Source organism: Scyliorhinus canicula, chromosome 1, assembly GCF_902713615.1.
Source record: "Scyliorhinus canicula chromosome 1, sScyCan1.1, whole genome shotgun sequence".
NCBI lineage: Eukaryota > Metazoa > Chordata > Chondrichthyes > Carcharhiniformes > Scyliorhinidae > Scyliorhinus > Scyliorhinus canicula.
Genome location: NC_052146.1, coordinates 155,026,675 through 155,044,332, shown reverse-complemented (window position 1 = coordinate 155,044,332; position 17,658 = coordinate 155,026,675). Strand labels below are relative to the sequence as shown.

At 44.2% G+C, this 17,658-nt stretch overlaps 1 protein-coding gene across 1 annotated transcript in view; it reads left to right on the top strand.

The window, feature by feature from the left end:
- Positions 1-3,120: 3,120 nt before the first annotated feature.
- Positions 3,121-17,658, top strand: part of mtf1 (metal-regulatory transcription factor 1) — a 94,822-nt gene continuing 80,284 nt past the window's right edge. The window contains exons 1-2 of the mRNA XM_038789983.1: positions 3,121-3,270; positions 7,543-7,781. Coding sequence (XP_038645911.1) covers positions 3,121-3,270; positions 7,543-7,781 — 389 coding nt within the window. The remainder of the gene's footprint in view (positions 3,271-7,542; positions 7,782-17,658) is intronic.

Genomic DNA, 17,658 nt, shown 5'->3' with positions numbered 1-17,658 from the left:
TTTGATAAGGTTTCCCATGGCAGGTTGATGGAAAAAGTGAAGTCGTATGGGGTTCAGGGTGTACTAGCTAGATGGATAAAGAACTGGCTGGGCAACAGGAGACAGAGAGTAGTGGTGGAAGGGAGTGTCTCAAAATGGAGAAGGGTGACTAGTGGTGTTCCACAGGGATCCGTGCTCGGACCACTGTTGTTTGTGATCTACATAAATGACCTGGAGGAAGGTATAGGTGGTCTGATTAGCAAGTTTCCAGACGATACAAAGATTGGTGGAGTTGCAGATAGCGAGGAGGACTGTCAGAGAATACAACAAAATATAGATAGATTGGAGAGTTGGGCAGAGAAATGGCAGATGGAGTTCAATCCAGGCAATTGCGAGGTGATGCATTTTGGAAGATCAAATTCAAGAGGTGAATGGAAGGGTCTTGGGGAAATTTGATGTGCAGAGAGATCTGGGAGTTCAGGTCCATTGTACCCTGAAGGTGGCAACGCAGGTTGATAGAGTGGTCAAGAAGGCATACAGCATGCTTGCTATCATCGGACGGGGTATTGAGTACAAGAGTTAGCAGGTCATGTTACAGTTGTATAGGACTTTGGTTTGGCCACATTTGGAATACTGCGTGCAGTTCTGGTCGCCACATTACCAGAAGGATGTGGATGCCTTGGAGAGGGTGCAGAGGAGGTTCACCAGGATGTTACCTGGTATGGAGGGTGCTAGCTATGAAGAAAGGTTGAGTAGATTAGGATTGTTTTAGTTGGAAAGACGGAGGTTGAGGGGGGACCTGATTGAGGTCTACAAAGTTATGAGAGGTATGGACAGGGTGGATAGCAACAAGCTTTTCCCAAGAGTGGGGGAGTCAGTTACAAGGGGTCACGATTTCAAGGTGAGAGGGGGAAAGTTTAAGGGAGATGTGCGTGGAAAGTTTTTAATGCAGAGGGTGGTGGGTGCCTGGAACGCTTTACCAGCGGAGGTGGTAGAGGCGGGCACGATAGCGTTATTTAAGAAGCATCTAGACAGGTATATGAATGGGCGGGAACAGAGGGAAGTAGACCTCGGAAAATAGGAGACAGGTTTAGATAAAGGATCTGGATCGGCGCAGGCTGGGAGGGCCGAAGGGCCAATTCCTGTGCTGTAATTTTCTTTGTTCTTTGTTCTTTGTTCTCATCTCTGTTCTAAATCTACCACTTCTCAACCAATATCCGTGACCTCTTATTCTAGATTTCCCCAAAAGGAGGAACATTTGGTCTATGTTTACTTTATCAATCCCTTTTAGTATTTTCTACACCGCATCAGATCCTCTCTCATTCTTCTAAACTCCAGTGAGTATAAGCCCAAACTGTTTAATCTCTCCTCATACATCAACCCTTTCATCACTGGAATCAATCTGGTGAACCTCCTCTGAACTGACTCTATTGCAACCACATCCTTCCTCAAATAAGGAGACCCAAACTGGATACACTAATCCATATGTGGTCTCACCAACACCCTATACAATTGCAACAATACTTCGCCACTTTTATATACTCCATTTCTTTTGCAATAAATGCTAACATCCTATTTGCTTTTTAATTACATGCTGTATCTGCATACTGACTTTCTGTGATTCATGAATAAAGACACCCAGATCCTCCTGACCAGATGCATCTTGAATCTGCTTTCCATTTAGATAATTTCTCCTTCTATTTTTTTCGGCCAAAACAGATAACGTCACCTGCCAAATTATGGCCCAATATCCTAGCCTATCTATATCAGTCTGTAAAATCTTTATTTCCTCTTTACTGTCTGCTTTCTCACCTATTTTAGTATCGTCTGCAAATTACACCCTGTGCCTGCTGGAAGATCATTTATATAAATTGTAAACAGTTGAGGTCTGAGGACTGACCCGTGTGGCATCCCGCTAGTTATAGTTCACCAGCCAGAGAAGAATCCATTTATCCCGACTCTCTGCTTTCTGTCAGTCAGTCAATCCTCAATCTAATCTAGTACGTTACCCCCAATACCCTGCAATCGCATCTTCCGGATCAGTCTTCTATGTGGAACCTTCTCAAACGCCTTCTGGAAGTCTAGATATACCACATCCACAAGTTCTCCATTATGTACCTTGCTGGTTACGTCCTCCAAGAACTCGAGCAAATTTGGAATGCATGACTTAGCCCTCATTAAACCATGCTGACAATGATGAGTTGAGCTTTGTCTTTCCAAATGCTAAGTCATCTCCTCCTTCATGATCGATTCCAGCAACTTCCCCACCACAGAGATCAAGCTAAGCAGTCTATAGTTTCCTACTTTTTGCGCCTCTCCCTTTTTGAATAGGGGTATCACAATAGCGTGTTTCAAGCACCGAGATCCTTCCAGAATCCAGGGAATTCTGAAATGTCATAACCTCCTGTTTGTTGTACAATTGTCCATGGACTTTGTGTTAACCTTTGCTCGGCAATTTCACTTATTATTTGCCTCTGGAACTAATTTGCATTGGCTTGGTGTAACACAATGGGGAGGAAGAATGGATAGTGATATTTCCAGATACGTCAAACAAAGTGGTTTCTTTTAGATTGGTTTTCCAAGCCCAGTTACCTGTTTGATATTTATTTCAATTCATATTGGCTTGCAAAAGGCTGGAAAAAGTGTTGCTTCACAGGTGGATAAATCCCAATCCGAATACAAGCCTATTGTTTACCTCCCTGAGAAGTATGTAATTTAGTGGGAACATGGATTTCTTCTAATAATTGTCTGTGCTTCAATGGCATTAAGTGAGCAATCCTGAAATGTTTCATGTAGCCATTTTGCCTCAATTTTTATGTTGTTTTCAAGTCGTTTCCCAAATACCCAATTTTAAAACTAATTGGGACCTTTAGGAACTCCGTTTATTGCCGACCTTTTACTGTCAAAATTGCACAGAATAGGCACGGTGAAGATGCATTTGAGTTTCAGGTGGATTTATCTTCAGCCCTAAATTCCACTCGGGGATTTTTTTATTCATTCGTGGGATCTGGACATCAGTGGTTAGGCCAGCATTTATTTCCCATCCCTAATTGCCCCTGAGAAGGTTATGGTGAGCTGCCTTCTTGAACTTTTTGCAGTCCATGTGTCCTACCAGGAAGGCAGTTCAAAGATTTTGATCCAATGGCAGTGACGGATTTGACTGTCATTGAAGACACGAGAGACATCAATTACTGTTTCAGCCGTGACACTGAATTCTTACTTTGCTCAGCTTTCCTACCTCTCACCACGAAGATCCACTATGAAAGCAGCTGTGGGCAGTTGATGGGATGGGTGCTTTTGGTGCACCAACAACCTGGGCTGCCTGGTCTTTGGTAATGACCCCGTCCCTAACATTGGCATGGGATCTGCATTCTTGTGTACAAGTGGTCAGGAGTTTTACTCAATTACAGTTCTGTTGGCTGAGCAGGTCACATGCCAGTTTTGGGCCCTTTACATTGAATTTAAAAAGTATTACCTGTGTTGCGCACCATTACGTTCCTGCAGTGTGCCTCAACAAATCTGCAAAATGGGCTAATTTGTCATCTGGGCTGTGTGTATTCAGCTGGTTCTTTTGTATAAAATTTGATATGCTGAAGGTACTTTTGTTAGCCATGAAATTCTCAGCACATTGTATGTGATAGCACAGTGGTTAGCACCATAGCTTCACAGCCCTCTGTCCCAGATTCGATTCCCGCCTTGGGTCACTGTCTGTGCAGAGTCTGCACATTCTCCCCGTGTCTGTGTGCGTTTCCTCTGGGTGCTCTGATTTCCTCCCACAGTCCAAAGATGTGCAGGTTAGGTGGATTGGCCATGCTAAATTGCCCTTAGTGTCCAAAACGGCTTAGGTTGGTTTACTGGATTACGGGGACGGGGTGGAGGTGTGGTCTTGGGTAGGGTGCTCCAAGAGCCAGTGAAGACTCAATGGCCTGAATGGCCTCCTTCTGCACTGTAAATTCTATGAAGACCAGAAACTAATTCCTTGTATAACTTTAATTAGAGCAACATATAATCAGTGCTGCTAGTTCATTATTCATGTAAATTCCACACAGTATATCTCTGAAGCAGGGCAGTCCTGTCATTATTGACTAAATCAGAGCATTCATGAAGAATTATTTTTAAAAATATAGCATCCTGTGCATTGCCCTCTGAATGTCACTTTGACATTTCCTGCAAGTATTCAGCAGAGCTGCAGTAAAATCACACTTCCTTGAACCATGTGCTCCAATGGGAATGATGCCAACTGGAGCTCATTTTCAAATAAATAATAGATTACTGGAAATGAATTGCAAAGCTTTAATCTAACAAGTGGTTCAAATGATGTCTCGGAGCATAAGCAGTCCTGAACTCTGTCCTCACTGCCATGTTAATTTTGTTCTGTTGGAAATCGGCTTCCTTTCTGTTAGGCTAAATCCATTATTTAGTGCAATCACAGAGCAGCACTGCTCTAGTAAATGGCTTGAGTACAACCTTACGAGGAATAATTAACAGTTGATTGCAGGAAGATTCTGTTTAGCATATCACTCGCTGTAAAACATATTGCTGTAGTAACTCCTTGCTTCTCAAATAATCTGTGCACTCATTGCATTGCTGATTTCCTCCAGTTTCATGCCCTCACATCTAGAAAGTATGAGGCTTAGATTTTACTCAATATTTTCTTTCTTTAATTTTGAACATTGTGCCTGTAAGCAGCTCCTCTTCCTGTGCACTAATGTGACTTAAAATGCATATATTCATCTTGTCACCTTGCCATAGGGGCCAAACAGAACCCTCTGCAGCCAGAACCACTTGCTTCATTCTCCTAGTTTTCCTAGGGTACAAAAAAATAACTTTAATTGATATCATCCTCCTATTTCTCAGGACTGAGCTGCTCAAATTGCTCCACGTCCAATGAATTAATTACGTAAAGTCACTGTGGCATTGGCAGAAATTGTGGTCCATTTCCCTATATCAAAATCAAGTATATACAAATCTGATACGCTGGTTTTGGTGGAGTTCGTTGAGAGATGCATAATGGTTTGGACCATGATGAACTGGACACCCTGCGCGTTCTATGGATTCTCTGGGATATCTTGTGCCTGTCAGTGTAGATAAATTGGTCCTTGCCCTAATGACTCAACCAAAAGGTAGTCCATCTCACAGTGCAAAGCTTTGTTAGTATTGAACTGAAGAGTTGTCATATTATTCTGGAGTGGAATTTGGAGGAAAATAGAAATGAGTAGAAAATGAAACTAATTATGGATCTCTGGTCCGCATCAGGTTTAAATTCAGCCCAACTTGTGCCAATGCTTAAAAAATCTGAATTGCAATAGGATTAGTCTTGATTAATTGTGCGGCAAGCATTAAACATAACTGTCAGGTCTTGGTGTGGCAAGTAGCTGTTTAGACCGGGGTTGAACCAACTGTTGAGGTTGGTATGGCCAAAAAGAGGGAAATTTGACTGAGTGTTCCTGAGTTATTCTTACCCTCACCTTGAGCAAAAAAAAAACACATTAGATTTTTGAAAAGTTAAAGCTCCAGTATAATTTGTGGATGGTCATAATTAGCTTTATGAACAGACAATGATTCAGCATGGGGCAGTCTACTCATTTGCTGGAAAATGGGAGAAAACTATGCTAAATTGAACTTTATCTAGTTTTTTTTTTGTTTCTGAATTGGTTACAGCTCCTGAACTGTTGTTTTGTGATAGCTGGCTCTTTAGAAGTAAATGATTGAAGGCGACACGGTGGTGCAATGGTTAGCATTGCAGTCTCACGGCGCCGAGGTCCCAAGTTCGATCCCAGCTCTGGGTCACTGTCCATGTGGAGTTTGCACATTCTCTCTGTGTTTATGTGGGTTTCGCCCCCACAACCCAAAGATGTGCAGGGTAAGTGGATTGAACACGCTAGATTGCCCCTTAATTGGAAAACAAATTGAATTGGGTACTCCAAATTTTTTTTTTTTTAAAGTAGTAAATGATTGAGAAACCTGGGGCTGATGTTTCCTGGCCTTTTGCTGCCAGGCTGGGAATATATGAAAATGAAAATCACTTATTGTCATGAGTAGGCTTCAATGAAGTTACTGTGAAAGGCCCCTAGTCGCCACATTCCGGCTCCTGTCCGGGGAGGCTGGTACGGGAATCGAACCGTGCTGCTGGCCTCCTTGGTCTGCTTTAAAAGCCAGCGATTTAGCCCAGTGAGCTAAACCAGCCCCTGTGGAATAGGGTGGAATCAAGCAGGACAGTTCCCCAAACTGTTTCTGCTGCTAGGGAGCTTCTGCAGGATATCCTGGAAAGCAAATTGGGTGAGTGCTGCACAGAGGCAGGCGGCCAGTTTGCATAGTTAAGGCACCAATTGGTGTGATTTCTACGGCATTACCAACTTTTTACTGATATCCACATGGTACCTCTGGCGTAATCAAACATAAATTGATGCTGAGCCAAAGGAGGAAATGTTGGGAACAATGATCAAAAGCGTAGCCTCCACTTGTGGTTCCTGACCTCCCTCAGCAGTGTTCACCAATCCTGCTCTAATTGTTGAGGCACAGTGGGACCGGTTTAGCATAGTTGGCTGGTTTGTGATGCAGAGTTTGTGATGCGGGTTCAATTCCTGTACCGGCTGAGATTATTCATGAGGGCCCTGCCTTCTCAACCTTGCCTCTCACCTGAGATGTTGTGATCCTTACGTTAAATCACTGTTTGTCAGTTCTCACCCTCAAAAGGGGAGAGCAGCCTGTGGTCATCTGGGACTGTGGCAACAAAAGAAAGTCACACTGGGGGATTAAAGAGAGGGAGATGAAAGGATTTAGGGAGCGAATTTCAGAGCCAGGAATCTAGACAGCTAACAACAGGACTACTAAATGGTGTCATGGGGGTCAGGGGAGAGATACAGTTGATGAACCTTATGTTAGGATGATGGGTGGGTAGGGGACAGAATAGACAAGAGGCCATGGTTAAGAAAGCAACCTGTGGTGGCTGTGGGAATGGAGATTGGGAGTAAAAGGGAAATGATTTGGGAAGTAACCAACTCAAACACAAGGATGAGAATTTAAAAAAATATATATTTTTTATTGTTTTTTTGCATTTGATTGTGACAACGTTGCAAAAAGGCAAAAGAAAAAAAAATACAAACAGAAAAATAAAACGACAAAAGAAAAATCCGAGTAATCAGGTATGAATGCACAGGAAACATATATACAGCTGCGAGGCCTTTTAACGTTGGGTCTCCAGTAATCGGTTACCGCAACTGTACTGATTGACTATTTACCTGTGGCCCCATGGTATCAAAACATACAGGGGCGTGTTTGCGACCAGCCAGGCGTACGCCATTGTTGTTGCTGTGGCTGCACCCATGGGCTCTTTCCTTTTGTTCAAAGTTTCTTTGCCATCCTTTATTGGAAGCTTAATTTACTTCCTCGGCCATCAGTTAAACATGTCCACTTGGGAATAAGGATATTGCATCAGGACATATTCGTGTAAAGCTGTTTGGTGGGTTGTTGCAATTTAAACCATGACAGATGTTGACTGTATAAACTCCAGCTGGAAAGTGTAATATTGTAATAATCTTTGTCCTCTTTCCCCCCGCCAAGGTAAAACGATATCAGTGCACATTTGAAGGCTGCCCACGTACGTACAGCACAGCAGGGAATCTGCGGACACATCAGAAGACTCACCGTGGTGAATATACATTTGTTTGCAATCAGCAGGGCTGTGGAAAGGCCTTTCTCACCTCGTACAGCCTAAAAATCCACGTACGAGTTCACACCAAGGAAAAGCCATTCGAGTGTGACGTGCAGGGTTGTGAAAAAGCATTTAATACACTCTATAGGTAAGTTAAGTTACCTTTTATTCTTCTAAACAGCAGAGTTTACATATAAATAATCTTTTTATTGTCACAAGTAGATAAACTTACATTAACATTGCAATGAAGTTACTGTGAAAAGCCCCTAGTCACCACATTCCAGCGCCTGTTCGGGTACACAGAGGGAGAATTCAGAATTCTCAGCTGGGATGGGAATTGAATCCATGCTGCTGGCCTTGTTCTGCATCTTAAACCAGCTGTCTAGCATGGTCTGTCGCAGACCAGTACTCCCAGGGATCAATCTAACAAATCTTTACTGTACCACCTCCAATGCAAAGGATATTCTTTCATGGAAACCAAAACCGTGCATAGTACTCCAGGTATGGTATAGTAACCCAAGCCCACACCTCCACCCTATCCCCATAACCCAGTAACCCCACCCAACACTACGTTCTGTGCTTTCCTGCTAACTTTGTGCCCCTTGTACGTGTACACCCAAGTCTTTCTCTGTGTTAAAATTTTTCATGCCTTTTAAAAATTATTTTGTTTTGGTATCCTTATTACCAAAGTGAATAACCTGACATGACACTCCATTTGCCACCTTGTTGCCTACTCAACCTGTTGGGATCCCTCTGCAACCTCTGTGTGCTTCACACAGATTTGTGTCATTAGCAAACTTGGATATGTTACTCTTGGTCCCTTTGTCCAAGTCATTAATATAGATTGTAAATAGTTGAGGCCCCAGTACCCTTGCAGCAATCCTGCGAACCTGAAAATGCACCACTTATACCTACCTTCCTTTTGCTTCCTGTCGACCAATCCTCCATTCTAATAAATTGCCTCCAACTCTTATTTTGAGTTTAATGTTTTGAAAATCCAAGTATGCTAACAGCTATTAGTTTCTCTTTATCTACCCTATTAGTTACTTCCATAAAATAACTCCCAATAAATTTGCCAAGCTTGATTTCCCTTTTGTAAACCATGTTACGTTGTAGTGTTGTTGCATTTGGAAACGTTCTGGTATTGAGAGAATGTTGAAATCATAATCAGTGCATCCAGTCTCTGCAGCAGCCTTTTAGAATTTTAGGATGCAGGCCAGGATTAGTGGGCTTTTAGACTCTTAAATTTCGCTAATCCTCCTCCTCTGCTGATATTAATCGAACATACAAAAAAAGGAGCAGGAGTAGTCCACTTGGTCCCTTGAGCCTGTTCCACTATTCAATAAGATCATGGCGGATCAGCTTGTAACCTCAACCCCACATTGCTGCCTATGCAAATAATCTTTCGCCCCCTTGTTAATCAGGAATCTTATCTAAGTCTACTTTATTGCCTTTGAGGAAGAGAGTTCCAGAGATTCACGACCCTCTGAGAAAAGAAATTTCTCCTAATCTCTGTTTTAAATGATCAGCCCCTTATTTTTAAACTGTGACCCGCAGTTCTAGATTCTGCCACAAGAGGAAACATCCCTTCCACATCCCCCCCTTCAAGACACCACTGGATCTTAAAAGGTTTTGATTAAGTCTCCTCTTACTCTTCTAAATTCTTGTGGATACAATGTCTAGAACCTTTCTTCATAAGACAACCTGCTCATTCCTAGTATTAGTCCAGTAAACCTTCTCTGAACTACCTCTAACACATTTTACATTTTCCTTAAAAAAGGAGACGAATATTGTACATAATACTCCAGATGTGGTCTCACCATTGCCATGTGCAACTGAAGCATAACTTCATAGAATCCTAGAATTTACAGTGCAGAAGGAGGCCATTCGGCCCATCAAGTCTGCACTGGCAATTGGAAAGAGTACCCTACTTCCCACGCCTCCACCCCATCACTGTAACCCAACCTAACCTTTTGGACAATAAGGGGCAATTTCGCATAACCAATCCACCTAACCTGCACATCTTTGGACTGTGGGAAGAAATCGGAGCACCTGGAGGAAACTCGCGCAGACACGGGGAGAGGTAGCATAGTGGTTAGCACTATGGCTTCACAGTGCCAGGGTCTCGGGTTCGATTCTCGGCTTGGTTCACTGTCTGTGCGGAGTCTGCACGTTCTTCCCCCGTGTCTGTGTGGGTTTCTTCCGTGTGCTCCGGTTTCCTCCCACAAGTCCTGAACTACGTGCTGTCAGGTGAATTGGAAATTCTGAATTCGGCCTCGGTGTACCAGAACAGGTGCTGGAATGTAGCAACTAGGGGCTTTTCACAGTAACTTCATTGCAGTATTAATGTAAGCCTACTTGTGACAATAAAGATTATTATTATCGTTATAAAATGCAAACTCCAAAGAGACAGTCACCCAAGTTTGCCGGAATTGAACCCGGGACCCTGGAGCTGTGCTAACCACTGTACCACCGGTGCTTTCCTAATTACTTTCTGTACCTGTAGCCTTTTGTGATCCATGCACTGGGACATTCACAGTCCTCTGCACCTCAAAGCTCTGCAATCTCACATTTTGATAATGAGGTTTATTATTCTTTCTGCCAAATGGACAATTTCCATTTGCCCACATTATATTCCATTTGCCAGATCATTGCTCACTCACTTAAGCTATCTGTGTCCCTTTGTAGCCTCTTAAATCCTCTTCACAATATATGTTCATCCCTATCTTTGTGTCATCAGCAAACCTCAATTTGCACTGTCAGTTCATCTGTTTTTGTTTTGAATGCTACATATGTTTAGGATACAGAGCCTTTAGTTTTGTCCTTTTTATTATTTTTGTAGCATCTAGCCTTAGCGGCTGATTTACTCTTAGGTTTATAAGCACTGTCCTTTCCTGTCGTGGTCTGTTTATCTTTACCCATATTAATAGCTTTTGCTCTACGCCTTGTCTCTACTCTGGTGTCCCACATCTTCCCAAATTTGATCCCTTGCCCCCATGATTATTCAGTTTAAAACTCTCTCTGATTCCCTCGTTATAACTTTCTCTCTCTCATGGATGTTTTCACATCTTGACTTCCTTATAACTTATCTTTGAACAAGACATTTATCATGTGAATTGATTAACACGAGATGGTTCTCCGCTTTGTGTGGTGGAGAAGGGGAATAGACTTTTTTAATTGAGCACTTTTCCAGAAATTTAAAGAAAGCTTTCCTGAAGGGATCGCAGTCACATGTTTCGCTTATTTCTGAATTGGTTCAGATTCACTCAACCCAAACTTTGTCACGTTGTGATACCTGGTCTTTCAAGCAATGATCAGTCTTGCCTAAATGCTCCCGAGTTCAACCATTTCTACTTTTTTTGGACTAATGAACAAAGAAATAGATTTCACAAGAGTTAAAAGCAAGATTTTTTTTCCTAGATCTGGTAGTCTGGAAGGCCTATAGTGCATTTCCAGCATTCTATTTTTAATTTCAAGTCATTTTATTATTTGTTCCTAATGCATTCAAGTAACATCAGGACTGAAAAGTAGGACAGCTTCAGTAACCCGTACTTTACAATGCTAAATTTAACCTGCTTGAGCAAAATATGTTGCAACACCTGCTTTTCGCTCCTGACTTAGCTGTAAATAGTCAAGAGGGGCGAACTTTCATTACCAATCAAATTGATTTTTGAGCCTTTATTTTTGAAAATCTGTGCAGGGTTGAACATTAATGAGCACTGGTGTTCCCTTGACACTCAAATTATGATTACATACACCTGGAGTGCTTGAAGAACTTGGTCAACAGGTAGCATTGTTTTCCTCACCATCTTAAGGGATGTGCATTAGGGAATGACTTCTCAGATTTGTTCTTCATAATATGTTACCTAATGCACTGGGCAGCTAACTGCATGTAATGTTTTTTCTGCACGAATTAAAATATTTGCAAGTGCTCTACTGCATTATCAAAATGTCCAAGTGTTTCAGACCCAATGTTACAAATGCGATTCTGTCACTTATGTGAAGTGGTGGCAAATTGCAAACAGCAATGCCCACAAGCAATATGATGCCTGACCAATTAACATGTTTGTATTTTGTTAGTTGGCCAGGGCACAAGGGGAACCCCTTGCTCAGTGTTTTGGAATGTTTTGCATCAACCCAGCCTGATAGTGAAGATATCATCCAAAAGACAGTCTCTGCTGCAGTGGCACGCCATTTATAGGACGTGCTCCAGTCTGAATCCATGACTTGAACTTAATGACCTTGTGAACCAGTGTTCGTGGCATCAACTGAGCAAAGTTGATACTTGAAAGAAATGGTAACTTGATGGCTGTTTGCTTCATTTCGGATCGGTAGTTACCACTTTTTCTCAAGCAGCTGAGTTATTGAGGTAATGTTGTGGAATTAATAGCAAAGGAAACACATCTTGTCTCAGTTAATTAATGTCTTAGGATGTGGATTTTGTTCACGTACAATAACTTTACAGAGTCTTGTTAGTGGTTAATGAGGTTTCCCTTAGGAAAGGCACATTGTGCTCTGAGCATTAAAATTATGGTGAGTCGAGGTCAGTCTGTACATTGTCCTCAAAGGAGTTCTCAACAGAAATTCCTTTTTAACTTTTTAAATACAGGGAGAAATTAATAAGTGAAAATTTCCTGGAAAAATGAAGAAAATCATGTAATGTGCAAGGCTGTTCGGCAATTTACAGAATCATTGTTTGTTAAAGGTGCCTTCTATGAACCTTCTCTATGAAAGACCCTCAGCTGGAAGCGTCCACATGTAGTGAGGGGCTTCTGTGATCTGCAGAATGTGAATTTAAGACCGATCTGGTTTCTGTTCTTGCCATGTCTTAATGACCTGACCCCTGAAACCAACATTTTAGGAAGTGGGAATTTAGTTTAAGAGAGCTCAGTTGCAATTGTGCAATTGCATCTTTTCATGTGCATTCAATGAGGGGGAAAAAGACTGACACAGCATCTGCAAACAAGAACAGTTTTAAAATAAATTTGGTTAGTTATTTCCTATTTCAGAGCAGGTGACATGACTTCACCAAGTATTTGATTGGAAGTTGGGTAAGATAGTTACGCCTGGCTGCAATTGCACATCTTGGCTGCAGTTGTGCATCATACTAGTTACAATAGCTGAGAGGCAATGTTGCTGGGCTAGTAATTCAAAGGCGTGAGCTGATCCAGACACAAATTCAATTCCCACCATAGCAGCTGGTGAATTTAAATTCAATTAATTAAAATTTGGAATTTAAAAAAAAAATATCCGCAATGGCGATCATGAAACTACTGGAGTGTAGTTTAAAAACCCATCTGGTTTCCTAATACTCTTCGGGTATTGATGTCCTTATCCAGTCTGACCTATGTATGAGTCGAGATCCACAGCAATGTCGTTGACTCTTAACAGCCATCTAAAATGGCCAAGCAAGCCAGTCCGTTGTATTCATGAAAATGGCTAATCACCATTTTCTTGGGGATAATTGGGGATAAGTGCTGGTCTTAACAAGGGCATGCTCGGACTGCACATTAATTTGAAAAACACCTTTGTCACTGGGAACAGGTCTGTGAACAGTTCTGAGCCTGCGAAAGGACTGGCAGGAAGAGAACCTTCACATGCAGAAACTCCGGACCCAGCGCTCTCGTGCTCTCTCTCTCACACTCAACCCTGGAACACCTAGATAACAAAGGCACCTATGTTAGACTCTTATTTATTGAGTACACTCAGGCTTCAACACCATTACTCCTCTCCAAACTCTGTGGCCTGGGCCTCGGCTCCTCTCTCTGCGACTGGATCCTGAACTTCCTAACCCACAGGCCACAATCAGTAAGGATAGGGAACAACACTTCTTCCACGATCATCCTCCACACCGGTGCCCCACAAGGCTGTGTCCTCAGCCCCCACTATATTTCTTATACACCTATGACTGTGTGGCCAAATTTCTCCAACTCAATTTTCAAATTTTCTGATTACACCACCATAGTGGGTCGGATCTCAAACAATGATGAGACAGAGTACAGGAATGAGATGGTGAACTGGTGCGACAACCATAATCTCTCCCTCAATGTCAATAAAATTAAGGAGATTGTCATCGACTTCAGGAAGCATAGTGGTGAACATGCCCCTGTCTACATCAATGGGAACGAAGTAGAAAGGGTCTTAAGCTTCAACTTTTTAGGTGTCCAGATCACCAACAACCTGTCCTGGTCCCCCCAAGCCGACACTATAGTTAAGAAAGCCCACCAACGACTCTACTTTCTCAGAAGACTAAGGAAATTTGGCTTGTCAGCCACGACTCTCACCAACTTTTACATATGCACCATAGAAATATTCTTTCTGGTTGTAACTGGCCAGCGACACCCACATCCGTGAATGAATGAATGAATAAATAAATAAAAATAAATTTATGCTCCAAAAAAAAAGAAGTTATTAGCTGGTTCAGACTGAGAATTGAGGCCTTGAACCTGATAAAGTGGAAAGCAGGTATTGGCCCTTAAAAATGATATGGTTGGCACAACTCCACATTAGATGATTGGTACTTTATGACCATTCTAATCACAGCATCATCATGTCCCATCCAATTATTTGGCCTGTTGGAGGTCCATTGTTTCAAAACCATTTGTGGTAACACTGAACTGTAATTAAATGATAAGCCTCCAAGTAAAGCTGCAAAACAGCTGTCACCACCACCACCAAACTCTGCCAAAGCTCAACTCAACATGCATTGGACATTTACTTTTAGTTTGGTGGAGAAATCAGCATTGGACAAATTGATGCTCCAAAGAAGCAAATACTGGCACCAGGCTTCATCATGAGTTGTCTAATCTAGCTCTCGAGAAATTTTGAACAGAAGCCTGTGAACATAAACCTGTCCTCCTGGAGGAATTACTTCACTCAAAGGGTGATGAATTTATGGCGTTCTCTACCCCTGAGTGCAGTGGACGGCGGAACACTAAACAAATTTGAGGAGATAGATAGTATTTTAATTAGTACCGGGATGAAAGGTTATAAGAGTGTGCAGGAAGTTGGAGATGAGGCTGAGGTGAGATCAGCCATGATCGTATTGAATGGCTGGGCAGGCACAAGGGGTTGAATTGCCTACTCCCACTCCTAGTTATGTTGTTATCTTATGTTTCCCTCACACCAGAGATGTGCACCTGTTTTGGTTGTGCCTAAAACTGAGGAAGTTCTTGAGCACCAATTCGACTGTGTTGCAATTGGACCTAGAACCCAGTCCCCTGGGGGCCATATTCGGGATATTGGACTTGGCAGAGTTCCAGACCGGGGCGGGGGCAGATGTCTTAGCCTTTGCCTCGCTGGTGGTGAGGAGGCGGATCCTATTGGGTTGGAGGTCAGTTGCTCTACTTTGTTTCTGAGTTTCTGAGCCTGGAGAAGGTTAAATTTAGCACAATGGGAATGAGGACAGGTTTCACAAGAGATGGCGCCCGTTCATCTCTCACTTTAAGGAATTAGCCTCAGTCAGCAGTTAAAGGGAAAGGGGGTAGTTAGTTGATGAATTGTTTTCGGGTTGAGGAAGGAATTGTTAAATGTTAAATGAGTGTTATATAAATTATATTTTTTTTTAAATGTTGAAAAAGCTAAAAAATATTTATTTTTAAAAATGTTTCACCCATCCCCTCCACACAAGTGTACTTGGTGAATTGGTATGCTTTTGAACCTACCCTCCGTGCAACCACTTTCATAGTATGGAGAGAACACTTGAACCTTGGGCGGCATTCTCCCCTACCCGGCGTGACGGAGGGTCCCGGCGTTGGGGAGTGGCGCCAACCACTCGGGTGTCGGGCCTCCCCAAAGGTGGGGAATTCTCCCCACTTTTGGGGGCCAGCCCCGCGCCGGAGCGGTTGGCACCAGAAGACGGGCGCAAAAAACCGGCGCCCCCGGCAGCGGGCCTGGCCGAAAGGCTTTCGCCGGTCGGCGCATGCGCCGGCAGTGACGTCAGCGGCAGCTGGCCGCTGACGTCACTGCCGGCGCATGCGCGATGTGGGGTTCTCTTCCGCTTCCGCCATGGCGGAGGCCGTGGCGGCCGCGGAGGAGAAATAGTGCACCCAGGGCACTGGCCCGGAGTCTGAGCGTGGGGCCCCGATCGCGGGCCAGGCCACTGTGGGGGCACCCCCCGGGGTTCGATCGCCCCCCGCCCCCCCAGGACCCCGGGGCCCGATCGCGCCGCTGATCCCGCCGTTCCAGAGGTGGTTCAAACCTCGGCGGCGGGAGAGGCCTCCCAGTGGCGGGACTTCGGCCCATCCGGGCCGGAGAATCACCGCAGGGGCCTCTCCGATCGGAGTAGCGAGATTCCCGCCACCGCCACTTCCCGGGTGGCGGAGAATCTCTGCCACGGTGGGGGCGGGATTTTCAGCGGCCCCAGGCGATTCTCCGACCCTGCTGGGGGTCGGAGAATTTTGCCTCTTAAGTGCCAACAGTGCAGTTATAATTACAAATGGAGCAGCACAATATTTCCAGCAATGCCTGCATCAGGCACTCAAAGGATGCACCGTATGATGCCACTCAGCATGTAATAGACAAAATAGGTTCGGGAACAGTGTAAACCTTGTTTGTCATCATTATTGAGGAAAAACAAGGTGAGTGAATCCTTTGCAGACAGCATAGAGTCTGTAATGTCAGTTCACATAAAACCCCATTAAGCATGTAAAAACTATTTATCTTTTATCCAACATGACCCACTCCCCCAGACAATAAAATGAGTTCACCCGAACCTGATTCTATCCTGGATTAGCCTTTTCCTTTTCTGATTATACGGTGATGCTCCAGAGCATCCAGGTTAAAAGCATAGAAAAGTTACAGCACAGAAGGAGATAATTTGGAGGTCATAGCCCTGTAACGTACAGCTCTTAAGGTGCAGATCCATTATTTTAAAATAATTTAGGGTTCTTGCCTCCCATCAACCCGGCAGCGGAATTCAGACACCCACTACCCTCTACGTAAAATAAGGTTCTTCCTCATGTCCTCTCTACCCTTTCTGCCACTTATCTTGAATTTATGTTCCTGATGGAACCATCAATTCACGAGACACGTGTTTTAAGATATGAACAGTGGTTTTAATCTACTTACTACAGAGCCAGCCTGTTACCCGTTGAACTCTCGATGAACTGCAGGCTGGCCCTGGACACGGTTATTTATACAGCAGTCAAGGGGGAGGAGTCGTGGGCGGAGCCAAGGGTGGAGCCCTGTACAAACTCCTGAGCATTCCCAGAGCTACTCCCCCTAGTGGTCGGATAACGCTACTGCGCTTACAATAGTATTGGTAAATACAGTGTGAATTACTACGTTACATTCACCACATTCACCCCCTGCAAAAAAATCAAGTCCGGCGGGGGTGGTGGTCTACAAAGTAAATCTGTCCGGTGGTTGAACTGTCCGCTGTGATCTGCGGAGCACCGGGGTTGCAGCCTCTTGCGGTGGCTGGATGGGTGTTGTGTGCTGGGGTACAATGGCTGACTCCAGGGAGGGTTGTGTCCGAGCTTCATACTCTTCTGGTACGACCGGGGACTGGGGACTGGCCGGCGCGGGTGCACGGAACTGGTGGAGTGGGCTCGGGAGCGCGAGGGGGCAGCAGCATGGGGTGTAGGGTGAGGGGTCCTTCTGTGGGGGTCGAGGGGGCTCTGGATCCGGCGGGTGCCAGATCCCGGAGGGATACTGTGTCCTGGCGGCTGTCAGGGAACTCAACGAAGGCGTACTGGGGGTTGGAGTGGAGCAGGCGCACCTTCTCAACAAGGGGGTCGGTTTTGTGTGCCCTGACGTGTTTCCTCAGGAGTACTGGGCCCGGTGTCCTCAGCCATGCCGGAAGTGAGACCCCTGTGGTAGTGCCCCTGGAAAAAATGAAGAGCCTCTCTTGAAGGGTCTGATTGGTCGCTGTACATAAGAGGGACCTAATAGCGTGGAGCGCGTCTGGGAGGACTTCCTGCCACTGGGAGACTTGGAGCTTTCTAGACCGGAGGGTCAGTAGGACGGTCTTCCAGACCGTCGCGTTCTCCCTCTCCACCTGCCCGTTCCCCCTGGGGTTGTAG